The following is a 15,634-nucleotide window of genomic DNA, read 5'->3' as shown; positions in this document are numbered from 1 at the left end:
GTACATTACATATAATTAGACTGTGCAATATTCTTGTATCTGTTTTCTTTAGAAGCTATGCTGCATTATGCTTCATTTCTTCATGAGTCATTCTTCATTTTATAATAAATTTTGCACTTCTAAGGCCTTTTATTTTGATTTTTTTTTTATTGCTCCTTCCATTTCTTCTAGAATTATTTTTTTACTTCAGGAATAAAGCTTCTAGCTCTGAGGAAGGACCATCCATAACTTGTGCTAGAAGTAAAGCTGAATGTTACTGACATTGTTCCAAATTACACATAAGGAACAGCAAACTGGTAGCTATTGAATACCAGTAACTGAGTGTCCCTTTTAAAGGTTTCTATCAATTTAATTTTGATCAGGTCTTTAAATCACATCTGATTTCTTTTTGGTGTTGGGTGTATCATGAAGTCAATCTTTGATTTCTAATAAGCTGGTACACCTCTGTGGTATTATCTTCCTGAAATTTCAAATACTATCTCCAAGAAAGTTCACCTTTGATTTGGGATCCCAGATGACTGCAGAAAATACCATCTCTCAGTGAATGACATTGTTTCAACTGTGTGTTTTCTTCATGTATGCAACTCTACTAGTCAGATTAGGAAAGAAAAACTATCTAGAAACACAGGGGAAATAGAATGGTGTTATCAGTTATGTAACTGAATGCTTAGAAAGAAATAAGATGAGCTTTTTGCATGTGATACAAAGACCTGCAGCATATAGGTGCTGTGTATACATGCTGAACTGGATGTCCTTAGGATAGGTTTTGCAATCATACAACAAATAAATATGTAATCAGTCTTGTTATCTGACCTAAAAATGTGGGTTTTAATCCTGATATATGTTTTTGATGGTGTTTTAGATCAGCTTTTAATGAGCAGTATTGTATAGTACTTGTACTCACACTGTATCTTTTTGTTGTTAAATATGTACATGATGGAAAACAAATGTGAAACACATTAGTATAATTAAGAAATGGAGGAAACCCATTGATCCTTGTTTGAAACTGATGATAAATTTATGATGTATTCAATACATCATTCCTGGATTGCTTCAGATGATCGGATAGAAATAGAAATCAGTTCAGAAGTGTTCTATCCCTAATGTCTTTGGGTTTTGCATTTCTGAAGAACATAGGTAGTACATTTTTGTTACTTTATTCACTGACTGGGAAGAAGTCATTGAAGAGGAGTACGGAAGCGGTGAGAGAGGGAGGAGACATGGTATACATTTCTTAGAATCTGAAAGTACATCATGGAAACCACATTCATTCTTATTTGCTCTCAGGTTTTCAGAAAAAGCAACGACTGAATGGTTGCAGCTCTTTGAAGGGCGTGGGGTTCCATACGGCCCAATCAACAACATGCAGCAAGTGTTCTCGGATCCTCAGGTTGGTCCTCACCAAGTCTCTTCTGTACATTATTACATGTGTTTTATGAATGCTGAGTAATGATCATTTTTCCTGCCACTCAGACCTGATTTTGGCTACTTTAAAACAGGATTTGAGAGGTTTATGATAGATTGAGTTTAAGCCAATAGTATGTCATATTAAGGAATAAATACAGATCCTTAAATGAATTATATGCTTGGGAACTCAGATTTTGTCATAACAAATTAAACCATAGGTATTCCACGTCTCACGTAGGGAGTCTATGTTTCAAAACTGGCTGGTAAAACAGAGAAAGAAACCATAGCATAGTATGTAACTGCATTTTATCACATAAATATACAGAAAAGTACCTTCTTTGGTGCCCCAAAAGAACTAATTTTCTGTATGGAGTATGGATAACCAAAATCAATTCTGTTTGAAAAAACGGACAACATTTTGACTGAAAAAAGAAAACTGAAGCACAAAATTCATATAAAGAAAGAATCGTAACCTTTTCTTGGCCTGGTGGTTTCACTGGCTGAAAACAGTTCATTCTATGTATCAATTTTAAATGTTAAATATTACACTGAATTACACCTATGCTTAATTATAAACAATATTTTTGTTTTTTAGTATCTGTAGAGTTATCTTATTTGAGTATTCCCTGATGCCTCCCCTGCTTTTTACCCTCTGGCTTAGGATGGGTTAAAAGGCCCAAGATAAACTGAATTATACTGTCTTGAGTACTGTGACTGAGTATTTTAAAGCTATTCTAATGTGTGATGAATCTCCTCTAAGTTAATTTTTACTAAAGAGAATCACAAGAAAAAATGATTGATCATTGACTATTTTTGCTTTTTCTTCCAGTTTTGTACATGTCCATGTCTGCTGTCTGAAGTGTTTGTCATGGTTGTGATTGTAGTGTTGGGTAAATAAGAGCAGGCAAAGAAATATCTGTCATAAAAGAATATGTTTATAACAAATATGTTTGTTATAAATATTATTATATTTCAGAGGCATAAAATAATATTTGTAAGGTGACTGCAGGGAAAGAATCTTTTTTATTAAATAAATATGCTCTTTCTCCTTAAAATGATGTAGTATCATGCCGTAAAGTATGCATGGGCCAAATTTTTCACTTCATAACTTTCACAGGGATTAAGGTTGGGCTTTGAAGAACATACAGCAAGAGTATTTTACTCAGACTTGGCTCTACTTGGGGCAACATTGGAAAAATATTCTGTGCTTTTTTTTGAAGCTGTGAATTTTAAGAAGTTGAGTCTCTGAAAGAGACTGCTTTTAAAACATTATATGTCATGGGCTACTACCTCCCAAATTGAAAAGAGGTTATCTTAGCTGCCTTGCTCTTGTTAGAATTCACCTAAATAATATTTCCACATATATTTTATTATAATTATATATATGTGTCAGGTTATTACTTGACATAGTTAGCTTACCTATAAAAGGTATCATGGTGATTTGCAGTTAGATATGGCATGTGTTTCGAAATATCTTCCTGTAAAGCGGCATGCTAATCTCTTCCTCATGAAACTGTTTGAAAAGCTTTATCTTTTCCACACTCTTCTCTGAAATACATGGCACCCAGACATTGCTATTGGAAATTAAATGCCAATATTTGTGCAGAGCTGCATGTTATACATTTATTTAATTTCTGAAAGAAGCATTTTCTCACAGGCGTTTTCAGTTCAAAGGAAGCAGAGAAAAAAAAAGATTGAGACTGTCTGACTGGGGAAGAAGTTTATCACCTGAGAGACTGTAATCTAGGCATCCTCTGTACTATGAAATCCCAGTTATAATAGGGGAAAACCAGCACCCACCAACAAGAACATACTCTAATCACAGCAAGATTTTTCATAGAATATTTTGAGTTGGAAAGGACCTTTCCAAGGTCATCTACTACAACAACCCTGCCATCTTCAGGTGTATCTTCAACAAGATCAGGTTGCTCAGGAGCCCCATGCAGCTTGATTTTGAATATTTTCAGGGATGGGGCATCTACCACCTATCTGGGCAATCTGTTCCAGTATTTTCCGAGCCTCATTGTAAAAAATTTTACTATAGCTAATCTAAATTGACCTTTTTCCCATTTAGAATCATTAACCCTTGTAGTATCACAACAGGTCCCACCAACAATTCTCATAGTCCCATTTTAAGTACTGAAAGGCCACAGCAGGGAATCCTTCTCTTTTCCCAGATGAGCATTCCCAGTTCTCTCAGCCTTTCCTCATTGGAGAGGTGCTCCATCCAGCCCTCTGATCATCTTCGCAGAACTCCTCTGGACTCCTCCAACTCACTCCTTCCTATACTGTGGACCCCAGAGCTGGACACAATACTCCAGGTGGGGTCTTATGAGAGCAGAGTAGGGGAGGATCTCTCTTGACAGGCTGGGGACACTTCCTTTGATGCAGCCTAGGACATGTTTCACTTTCTGGAATGCAATCACACACTTCTCATGTGTGATTGCATTCCAGATGAGAGGCAGGAATTGGTGGATGAGAGGCTCCACCAATTCCCCGTATTTGTTCTTGGCAGGGCAGGGTTGCTCTCAATCTTCTCATGCCCCAGTCCATATTAATCCTGAGGGTTGCCTTAATCCAGGTATAGAACTTTGGACTTGGCTTTGTTGAACCTTGTGATGTTTCCGTGGGCCCACTTCTCGAGCTTGTGCGAGTCCCTCTGGATGGCATCCCATATTTCAGGTGTGTCAACTGCACCACTCAGCTTGGTATCATCTGTAAACTTGGTGAGGGTGCACTTGATCCCTTTGATGAAGATGTTAAATAGCACTGGTCCCAGTAAGTGCCCCTGAGGGATACCACTTGTCACCAGTATAATGTCTCACTGAGACATTGGCCCATACCTTCTGGATGTAACTATCCAATCAATTCTTCATCCACCTATTCATCAATCCACCCATTTTCTTATGTGTAAACCTGAACCCAGTCATCACATATGAAAACTTCATAATAATTCTTCCCAGTGCTCCCATTATAAGGTGGTTTTCTCAGACTCAGTTTAGATCAGAAAATAAAATTCTAAGAAAGATGTCACTCAACTTGCATTTGATAACCATGCATACTGGTACTGTATAACAACATATTCAAACAGTGTTATGTAAAATTAAAGAGTTTATCATAACACAGTAATCTGCTTCTCATTGCCATTTGCTCTCAACTGTTGCGAAGACTCCAGAAAAACATCAAACCCAGTGATACTTCAATCTAGCCCAACTCTTATCTAATAGATAATACAGAGGCTTTGCTAACATCTTCCATTTTGTGTGTTACCATCAGGATTGGATCTAAACATTTTATTTACTTCATTTATTGTCATTATCTTCCTCTTTGATCTTTGGATTTTTATATCCATAATGCAAACACCTTTCACTGTAAGTGTAGTCTTGCACCATTAGTGACCAAGATGCACTGCATGGATGTCAGCTCCGCTGTCAGTAATGCTCTAAAGGGTGCTCTAGGCTGGTACCAGATGAAGACAGAAATCCTAGAAGGGGGCTGGAATAATGCAAGGGATGGCTACAAGCACATGTGAGGAAGTAGGGGGAAAGACAACTATAGGAGATGACTGAAATAGTCTAATGGAACTCAGTTGGCTACAGGGGGGTCGTGTTTTCAAATTTTAACTGAAAGGACCACAGAGCACTGAAGGCTGAGAGTGGCTTGTATAACTCCTTCTATAAACTGAGATAAAACAACATATTTTTTGATCCCAGGACATTTTGTTAATATCATTAACAGCTTCAATCGTACTCCGCGAGCTGCCAAAAAACAGGAAATTTCTTACTAAGTTGGAGTGCCAGGTGATACTGTTTTTCCATGGATGGAGTGAAATGTCCACTTTTCCCACTGATTATAATCTTTTATTCATTTGTAAAGTTAAAATGAATACCACAGGCATTTGTACTGCTAAGTCAATCAGTCTGTGGATAGACATATGTGTGTACTTGTGCATATATGGATAAAACAGCTGAGAGAAAAAGGAGATTGACTAGTTAAGGGAACAAATTTCTTAAAAATGTGAGGGAGAAAGGAATGTTTGTGAAAGTTCTTACAAATGCTTAATAGTACAGTATAGACTATTTTAATGAAAATTTATATAGTGCAACTTTAAAAAACTATTAAAAAAAATGTGCTCTTTTAACCAGGCCAAGATAGTACAAACATTAAAAGAATTCTTAAAACATTTAAAAATCTTATGAGTGATCTCAGTATGGTCCCATTTAACATACCCCGGGGAATATGTGTATGAAATACAATGTGGTTTGAAGCTTTCCAAACAAAACAAACTTAAAAGAGAATACCATTTTTAATAGAAACTATTCAAATTCTCCCAAAAGATAAAACAAAACAAAACCAGGTACGCACTGTACTGCAGCTAAGTATACAAGAAAAAAGATCTTTGCTGATTAAGTGAGGCAACTGAAGGTTGGGGTTTTTTTCTATAGAACATTGCCCTCCCCTTTTTTTCACTGTAATTTCTTTCAACATTCTTTTATACAGTGTTCTTACTTTAATTAAGCATATACAGGAAGCAACAAAACAATCCAGAAAAAATGGGCAGTTTAATAAATTGTAATCTGGTGTTTTACTATATTAAATCCATTCACGTTGATGAGTTTTACTATATGAATGTTGTCAGCTGAAAATAAAATGAAAACCATGCAGTGGCATTTCCCCCATGCCCCCCCCAACAGTTACACTCATACCACACAAGTTGAGTACATCAGGTGTAAGACATCATCCTGATGCATCACTTCTGAGAAATATGGGGAGGGAAATATCGGAGCTGAAATATCACAGCTGGCCCTGATTTCAGCTCCTGCCAAACACCTGCAGACTCTAAAAGGATACCATAACAAAACTCCACCCTGTGGCAAGAGGCCATCCCTTAACAACCCTTCCCTGACTTTGCATGACTATAAAAATTAATTTAACATTTTTTACAGAAACCTTAGTCTTCCTGTCCCAGAAGGCCATTACAGTTCCTTTAGCCATTTCTCTGAATATGCCTCAGAAAAAAAAGTCACAATAAGTTGAGTATTGAAATATCTGATAGCTGGCAATTATTTGATGTTTTAAGTTTATTACTTGTGGAAACTTATGAAGGTGGTAGTTTGTTTTTTTTCATTAACTTTCAAGTTGTCTCTTATTTTGGGAGTCATTTCATATGCATCCTGGCAAAAATTTCCTAGCATCTGGTTAAAGCTTCTACATTTGGTATTGTGAACATATAAAACAGCAGAAGTTATAAAATGTGCAGGGTGTTTTTGTTTTGGTGGTGGTTTTTTGTTGTGTTTTGGTTGGTTTTTTTTAATTTTGTGGTTTTTGGTGCAGGTTTGGGTTTGATTATGGTTAGGGGTTATTTTTGTTTGCTGTTGGGTTTGGATTTTTAATATGATCATATTTTAGTTGTTATACTTTGTAGAAATAGACTTTTGTGGCATATTGAGGGCTGTCCCAAGACAAATGAAATTATATTCATGTCCATAATACTATAGGGAAGCTTTTTACATGTAGAAGTTTCTGCAGCTGAAAAGCAGCTGATTGAAGGCCTGAGGTAATATGGTACGTCTGGAAGTACTTCCTAACAGACAAAAGGAGGAATTAAATTTTGTATGTGTCTATTAAATAAGTACTAAAACTGGTTGGAAATCTTATGATGGAATGTTTTTACATTTAAAAATGCCAATTCATTGAAAGTGAAATGTCTGGATGAACACATCTAAAATTAAACTGGACTTTGAATCAGAAATTCAGCTGTATTCATGCCTCTCTTGCTAACTTGAAAACGTGCAATGCCTGGCTTTGGTGTTTCAATACAAATCTTTACTTCGATTTCTAAATTCTGTGCAATGAAAAAACACCACACCACCAGCCATACCCAACCCTTTAATTTTGTCAAGAGTAGCTCTTTTAAACTAAATTACAAATGTTTTCAAGCTTTTGGCCTGTGGGTATTTTATATAAGTAGATTCTGTTCTAAAGGGGAATGGATTAAGAAATAGAATGTATTTTGAAGAAGTAAAATGGAAAATCCAATCCCAATACTGTTTGTAGTATGTGATTTTCACATATACACAATTATGCAGTATACATGCAGTATGAGAGAGTTTTATATTCTGATGTTATAGGAAAGTCTCAAAATGAAACAGCACTTGTATTTTGGTATGAGGACTATTGTAATAGGAAATGTGTTTTAAATTTTGGCTGTAGTGAAATCTGGTCCGTGACTGTGCCATGTTTGTGCATGGCCTGCCTCTGTTACAATGACTCATGGAGAGCTTATAGTGGAGAAGTCTTGAAGAAAACCTGTATGTTTATGTTAATGACAAGATTTTGTCTGTACACTTATTTAATACACAACTACTGTCTAGATAAGAAAAATAATAGTGAAGGGATGTGGTGACTGATTGCACAGACTCAGGTTGGTGAAGATACTGAGACTTTTATTGAGAAAAGCAAACTGTTTTTATATACTTTTTCAAGACATGGTATTTCTTTCTTTGTACGGTATTTTTCACTAAGCGACCTATGACACATTGCCACGTCAGCAACACACTTTAATGTCCTTGTATGGGGGGTGATCACACGCAGTTTACTCTTCTGGCAGGCTTCTCTCCATAGGGCATCTGCCATGTGGCATTTTTTCCCCCCAAGGTCAGGCAGGGACAAGCTTCTCTGTGCTGCCATGGTGTTCTGCAGGCACATCCCACAGCCTTGTAGCTCAATTCCATCTTATCTCCCTCTACAAAGGGGTAGCTCAACAATTTCTGTTATGAGGTTTTGTTTTTGCTTGCCTTTAGCTTTACAGAATTTCCAGTGCTGGTTGTCTGCTTAAATCTCAAGTACATTGGAAACATTTCTGGTAAAATGACCCACTCATGGGGGATAACAAGCTTCCAGAAATATGGCTATTTTTACTATATCAACATATTCTGACAGCTAGTTTTTGCCTGGGAGCTCTTCTGCTCCATTTTAGAGAATTAGTCGTTTCTCCAAGAAACTTGAGCAGAAAGTTGATGGCAGTGTCATAGACATGCCCTTTTGTGCTCCGTGTTCTTAAGGTTAGTGGAAAGAAGCTGGCTATTAGTATAGAGGGCTGGAGTCCCACACAGTGCATGCTTTCACCTGCTGCCACATGTTCCACATGTCCTTTATGAATTTCTTGAGCCGAAAGGTGCCAGTTTTGCTTGAGACCTAGATAAGAAATTGTCTAACTACAATAGATCAAATGTTTAGGGTTTTTCCATGCTTGAATTTTGATTTCTAAAAAATGCTACAATAAATAACACCAACATGAGAATTCACCACCAACTTTACAGTAGAACCTCTAATTCATACACATTGTGGTATTTTTAAAACAGGTAATGTCTTTCTGCTGTACCATCTTCCTGAAGCATGCAGGATGGACTTGACTGATCATTGACTGATTAGGAGGGCATTTAGTCTGCCTTCTGAACCAGGTTTTTGTCTGTCAAATTATTAATTCATTTGATTCAGAGTATAAAAAGAAGTGAAAGAGGTAGGAAGTTGCAGAAATATAGCTTCCTTTTTATAGAAGTTGAATGCCAGACAGGAATCTCTTCCCGCATCTGCCACACAATTCCCACATGGTTTTGTGTTTTGGATAAGTCACTTCAATCAAAATATTAAAAGGTCATTTCATGTGTGTGCCTCATGTTTTGAGTACCTACCTTGTGATGCTGTATGCAAAATACGTAGCAGTTCTGAGTCCTCACAGATGTAAATGAAACTGTTTAAAGTATTTTTTGAGCACCTGAAAAATGTCATATTGTTAAAATAGCTGAAAAACCTAACATAGTGGGTTATCCTTAATTTTCTATATTTTGGCTTCTTGGCTATGATGTTGGAACTCTGAGAAGCAGAGTTAAGACGCAATAGTTATGCTTCTGGAAAGTATAACTTCTCATGTGAGAGCACCAGAGAAGTTGGCAAATTAAATTCTTTATCATGTGATTTAACTGATATATATTAAAATAAGACCTTCTGAGAAATAAAACCACTTTTGAACATCTTTACTGACTGATGGAGGAGCCTGACAGGAAGTAAGTTGAGCATGCACTTATATTGCACTGCATTTTCTCTGCACAAGCAAGCAAGTAATGCTTAGGAGCAATGCTTTTACAGTGCCCTTTTAAGTGTGTATATATATGAATGGTATGTTTTTAGCTAATACTATTTTCACTGAGAAGCATGATCTATGTTTGTTATGGAGAATATTAAGTTCTCAAAAAAGATATTTACTCTCATAAAATACTCAGTTGTGTTTAAAAATTACATTGCAGTCATGGCTGTTCAAGGACATGAAGAGTCACCTAACCTTTCTGGGCATTACCGTCTAGAAGGACACTTGTCAAAAAGCCATGCTTGGGTATGAAGCAAAGAGCCTATTTTTGAAACCTCACAGTCTATGTTAGGCCTCAGTGTTAGGAGTCTGTAACATGTCCCTTGTGCCTCAAACTCTTGGATTAGTTTCTGTACTTGCAGGAGTTACACATTGGTTCCCTAATCTTGCAGTTCATCAAAGTGGCATCAGTTGGTTTCAAAGAACTTGTATTTGGTGTCTCACACTATTAAAAAATGCCCTAGGGTATATTACCGTGTCCCGCAGCTGTAGGGAGGAGAGAAGATCCAGCAGGCAGGAATTGTGCAGCAAGATTGATTTATTTAATTATTTTACAAACTCTTTCATAGACTTTTTTCTTCATAGTCTAATTGGACAAGGATCAGCCACCCCTTGGGGGTGATTGGCTAAAATCCTAAAACATCCATTGTCAACATATTTTTCTACTATACTATAAACAAGACTTTTCAAGGTTGCAGGTGTTTGGTTATTTACCTACTCTGCTACCTCTTCTGTGAGAGAGAAAAGTCTCTCATGGACTTAGAAAATAGCAAGAAAATCCTTACTAGCAGCATTTTTGTATCCACATCACACTACCAGAGTATGCTCAGGATAAGGCCATCAAACTTTGATACACTGGCTAGATGATGTATAAGTTCCAAGAAGACCCCTACAGAGTGTAAGGTCAGCCCTCGTTTCTGTTTGTATAAACTGTGTACCTGTGGGGTCAAAAAATAGTTTTTAATTAACCCAGTTTTTGCATTTATGTGAAGTTTGATGAGCGTTAAGACTGTTACATGTACGGGAAAGAAGGGAATAGAAGTGTATGTCTATCTCATCAAGTCTCTCAGACTGAAGTGAGTTTATATGCTGAAGTAATTGATTCTTTAGAAGTTGATTTTACTTTTTTTTAATCTGAGCATTCACTGAATCATCATCACAAAATAGTAGTGAGCTTAAACAGGTGTTCTTTGCTTTCCCCACAGTATGGAAATTGTGAGACTATCTATGGCTATTGGTTGCCTGACTCAAATCAAATAAGTATATCAAATCAAGAAAGAAAACACCATTTTTTGTTTTAAAAAATTTTTAAGTAGATGTGACTTCAGTTACTAAGCAAATTTTTAGTAGAATCAATATTAAACACTGGGATTTCAGACTAAATTTTAGAATGCTCCAGTATAACTCCCTTGAACAAAGGGTTGTTTTTAATGTTTCTTACGATATTTTTATTTTTTCAAAATAAATGCCACTAAGTTTTCTTGGAGTTCATTTGAACACAGCCTGGAGATTTTTTTTGTCTCTCTCAGAGACCATAAGGGCTAGATTTTATCCTTGGTCTTTATTACTTAATTGTTTAAAAACGAATCTATTTATAAGTAGCATGGTGAAGCTTTGTAGTGTGAGTTAAGTTTTGTGGGCATGAAAATACTAATGATATTCTGGAGAATACATATTCCAGAATTATTCCTGTCTCTCTCTGGCTCTGTAGGGTACATGCATGCACGCACAAACGCACGGATAGCTTCAGTAATATTGTCGGCGGCAAAGAGGCAGGAACGTTCTTTGCATTGTGTTCCCCAGGAGCAGTTTATTGCTTCATACTGTGAAAGATTCCAGAGGCAAGGACCAGAACAAAGCTGAACTCAGGATTTTATCCGGGGGGTGGGGAAAAGGCGGGACTAGGGAACGAGGACCAATGGGGAAGCTCTGGGGGAGTGACGAGGGCATCCAACCACGAACACAGAACTGGGATAGATTACCATAACAGAACATGGCATTCTGGGGCAGGCGTCTTTCCTTCACCAGGACCGCTAAGTCTCTGGCGCCAGAGACTGTCTTACCAAGCGCTCTTTCTGTCCCTTGTGCCACAGGCTAACCGGCCACCACACAGAATCTCTCAGATGGTAGTAGCTACAGATGATGATACATGTGTTCCAGCAACGAAGAAAATAAAATGGAAAAGCCAATGACAACAACAAAAACTGTGCTGAAACCGCAGAAACTGTGCAAATCAGGCTTTACTTATCATTTGGTCTGCAGTTGCTTAACCTGAGTGCTCAACTGGATTTAAAAATCTTAGTTCAAGCTATGACCCTGGCCTGTCATACTGAAATTACAAGATTTCCTGCACTCATTAGCCTAAGTTCATCTTGGAGTCCCACTAATTGCTGAAAAAAAAGGTGGTATTTTCAGATGAGATGCTGACATGTTTATTTTACATTGTAGTTATGCAATAACATTTAAAGAAAATGTCCTGTTTAGTTTTATGCCTCTTACTAACAAGGAGAAATATCTGAGCCATGAGAAGACCAGTATGTAGGCTGAGTAGGAGTGAGTATTTGAAGATACAGATTTCCAACCACCACAAAAAGGCATTAATTAGTCAGGTAAGCTTTCTCTGTCATTGCCATTTTCACACTCATCTCTGAGTGGTTTCATGTAGGTTTCTAGTATGATTCAAGTAGACAGTTGATGAGGAAGCAAGAAGTGTTTCCTTGCTGTGCATGGCCAGTGAGGCCAGGAACATAACCATTGATTTAAAAAAATCATTCTAAGTTTAAAACTGCCTATAGCATTCAAATCTCAACACTCAGAGCAGCCAGGCACATGCTGAAATTTTCTTCACACAATTTTATTTGGCGAGTTAGCAGCCTTAGCATTTAATTATAACAATTTAAATAAAAAATGGTGTAATTTTGTAGTATATGTTTTAAGGGTAAAACTCCTGTTAAATGACATATAAATCTTGATTAATGTTGTTGAACTGGGATGATGATCTTCAAAACTTTTTTTAAGTCCTGAAAAACAATCCAGGTTTATTTTTAATTGAAAAACCCCAAATAACAACAAGCTAGATCTTGATCAGATTTACAGACAGAACTTTGGGATGATCCAGCTGAATTTTAATTTTTTATGAAGACACCTGAAACTCCTCATAGCTCACAGAATAAGAACATTAAAATGAAATTACATGAAAGGTCACTGCAATGTGAAGGTAGTGTATTAAAGGTGATTAATGGTAGTATTCAATATGAGATCCTGATTCACATGTGAGAGAAGAGAAAGATAGAAATCAGTAATTTGAAGCCAAGTTTACAAATTATAAGAGAAAGACAAAAGAATAAATTGAGATGCCAAGTAGATGGTCTTTACACTATGGATCCCAGTTTAATTTCTAAGAAAAAAAACAGTAAGTAAAAAAAATCCTCTTTAAAAACAAAAACTGCTAAGTTTCTCTCTTGTGTTTGTCTACCAATGTTGCAAACACCATATGCATCTGTGATCAATTGTATGGATTGATAATCAGAGAGTTTCAAGAGTCAGGCTGACAACCTGCGAGGGCCCTTTTGAGGGGTTGCTATGTGTTTCCATGAGCTGGGTTTTGGAGAGAACCTTCTCTTAAATGTAGTCTGATGCTGTCTTGGCATAGAACAGGAAATTGTAACGAATTTTCCTGCAGTCCTCAAGTCACACCCAAAGCAGACACGAGCAGAAATGCCATTTTTTATCTGCAAATCATGTTCTTCCAGATACTGTATTTGCACAGGTTCACAAATGAGAAAGAGAAGTCAGGATTTCTCTACTCTTTTCTGTGATGCTCAATACACCTATTTCTCTAAAACAGTTGGTCTCTGTGCCAGTCATCAAGATACAGGCTTTGAGTTTGAGAAACTCTTTAAATCAGTTATGTAATAGATTTTGTGAAAATCTCCCTCCTTTTCCTGATTCCCCTGAAAAATTGTGAAGTGAGAAGAATATTTACTGACAATTTGAGTGTGCAAACATTACCTCCCTTTTCTCCCCCGCAATTCCTATGTTGTTATGGTCCCTTAGATTTAAAAGACTTAGGAATCCCCCATCTTTCCATGACTTTACTGAACTGGTTTTGGATATGTGATTTCTTTCATGTTGAAAACTAGAGTAGCAAATTGCACTGCCCATTTTTGATTCTTCTGTATACCCTGATACCAAGACGTTAACAGAATACAGATACTTTCCTACTACTTTCATGGCATTGCTTTTCATCTTTAGGTATTTTTCTAACTATTGACTTTTTGTTTTTAACATTTCCCTTGTGAACTTAATACTAAATCTGAAACTTATGTTTAACTGTCTGTATAATACGTATTTTCTGGATGTAGCATTTATATCCAACTTACCCTATTGCATGGTATATCCTAGATGGAACTTAAGTTCTGTTGATATAGTATTCTGTATTGCTTACTCTCCACCATAAACTGTAATATTTGAAAAGAGTTATACTTTGCATGGCAAGCCCTATTGATTGTAAGAACCTGTTGGATTTTCCAGTGTTACACATTCTTATTTTTAGGGTGTAAGAATATGCATTTAATAGGAGTGCATACTTGAGGATTTCTAAGGATTTGAAACACAATATATATCCTTGATATAGACTGATATTTCTTTAATTGCCTTTTCTTTGTCTTAAGGCCTAACTTCAGTAAATACACTGCTAAAACTAGTGTCATTTATAAATATGTGTTATTAAAAGAAGGTGACATTTAGTGTCTCCACAGTGAAATTTCAAAATATTTGGAAATTTCCGTAACATGCTTTCACGTCTTTATCCTCTGAATATGCCCTTTCAGAATCTAAAAAATGACAATGATTCTCAGCCAAACAGCTATTGTAATTAAAATTAAAGGCACAGCAAGACTAGGGCAATTGCTAATCAAGTAGATATCTGACTTTATTGGAAGCAGGTTTATAAAAATAAAAGCAAATTATACGTTCTTGTGACATGTTTGCTCTTCTACAAGACTTTTCAATCCATGCATATTTCCTATTTTAGAGCAAAATGCAAATGCATTCATTCTCACTGTGTATGTTTTCCTTCACTTTTTAGATGAGTGACGGAAAAATAAGCATGAAATGAAAGCACACAGAGATAGTTTATATCTTCACAAGTCATCTAAGAGAGGGTGTAGTAAGAACTGTCACTGTGATTTCACAATACAAAACACTTTTTCCAAACTTCCTGGCGGTTTTAAGTGAATTTTTGTTTTGAACACACCAAATTCTGTGGATACTAGCCTTCTGCTACTTCAAAAGGAAAGACACATGCACTCCTCACACTGTAGCTGTACTGTCTTTGAGATTATCAGCTTTGCATCAGTTTGGCCTTTGTCAAATCAAAGGAGCAAAAGCCAGCGCTGCAATCTTAATCGATGTAGCTGTCTAACTGACCATCTAAATAACCTCAGAACTCGGTGGGGTGATAGGTGAATCTGAAAAAAGTGTTTACTTAAGTATGACTATGGGTTGTATTTGGCTATGTCCTTAACTGAAAATTAATATGCTAGCCATGTGAATGTTAAAAAGACAGATTACATTAGATAGCCAGTGAGTTTGGTTTGTTAATTCACTCTTTCCTTTATTTCTGATGAAAGTGCCAGTAGGTAGCAACCTTTGGGTGGTTGGAAAGAAACCTCAACATGAGTATTTAACATTAAATCACAAATTCATTTATAGAGGCTATTATTTTACTAGAGGGCATGTGGAGAATTTAGTGTTAATTACTCAGTCTCGACTACTGAGCAGGTCACAAGAGAAGTAACAGTGTTCTTGATAGATTTTAGGTTTTTGTAATAAAGGTGTTTTTTCTAGATTTGTGTCAGGAATGTTTTTTACTGCTTTTCATACACATTTTCCAATTAAATGAGAAGAAGTAGATGTTATACCAAAGTATAAAATCTATGCATAGCAATTAAAGGCATGAAATTTATATGTATATAGTGTAATTAAGAATTATTTTACCAATTCTAGAATAAGAGAACATAGTACTGCTGCAGAGGACTCTTGCCTGCTGCTCTGTGTGGTTACTTAAAAAGACATCAC

At 36.4% G+C, this 15,634-nt stretch overlaps 1 protein-coding gene across 6 annotated transcripts in view; it reads left to right on the top strand.

Moving 5' to 3' along the window:
- Positions 1–15,634, top strand: part of SUGCT (succinyl-CoA:glutarate-CoA transferase) — a 341,829-nt gene that overhangs the window by 149,673 nt on the left and 176,522 nt on the right. For 5 of the 6 annotated variants that reach the window (XR_011149072.1, XM_069007789.1, XM_069007786.1 and 2 more), the window contains one exon: positions 1,288–1,390. Coding sequence is in view for 5 of the 6 variants with exons in the window: in XM_069007789.1 (XP_068863890.1) it covers positions 1,288–1,390 (103 nt within the window). In the remaining variant the exon portion in view is untranslated. Of the gene's footprint in view, positions 1–1,287; positions 1,391–2,236; positions 2,412–15,634 lie in introns of those variants that run through there. The other variant, XM_069007788.1, reaches the window with a different exon arrangement.

Source organism: Aphelocoma coerulescens, chromosome 2 (genome assembly GCF_041296385.1).
Source record: "Aphelocoma coerulescens isolate FSJ_1873_10779 chromosome 2, UR_Acoe_1.0, whole genome shotgun sequence".
NCBI classification, from domain to species: Eukaryota; Metazoa; Chordata; class Aves; order Passeriformes; family Corvidae; genus Aphelocoma; species Aphelocoma coerulescens.
Note: the sequence above shows the minus strand (reverse complement) of the source record. Positions and strands in the feature narration are given on the sequence as shown.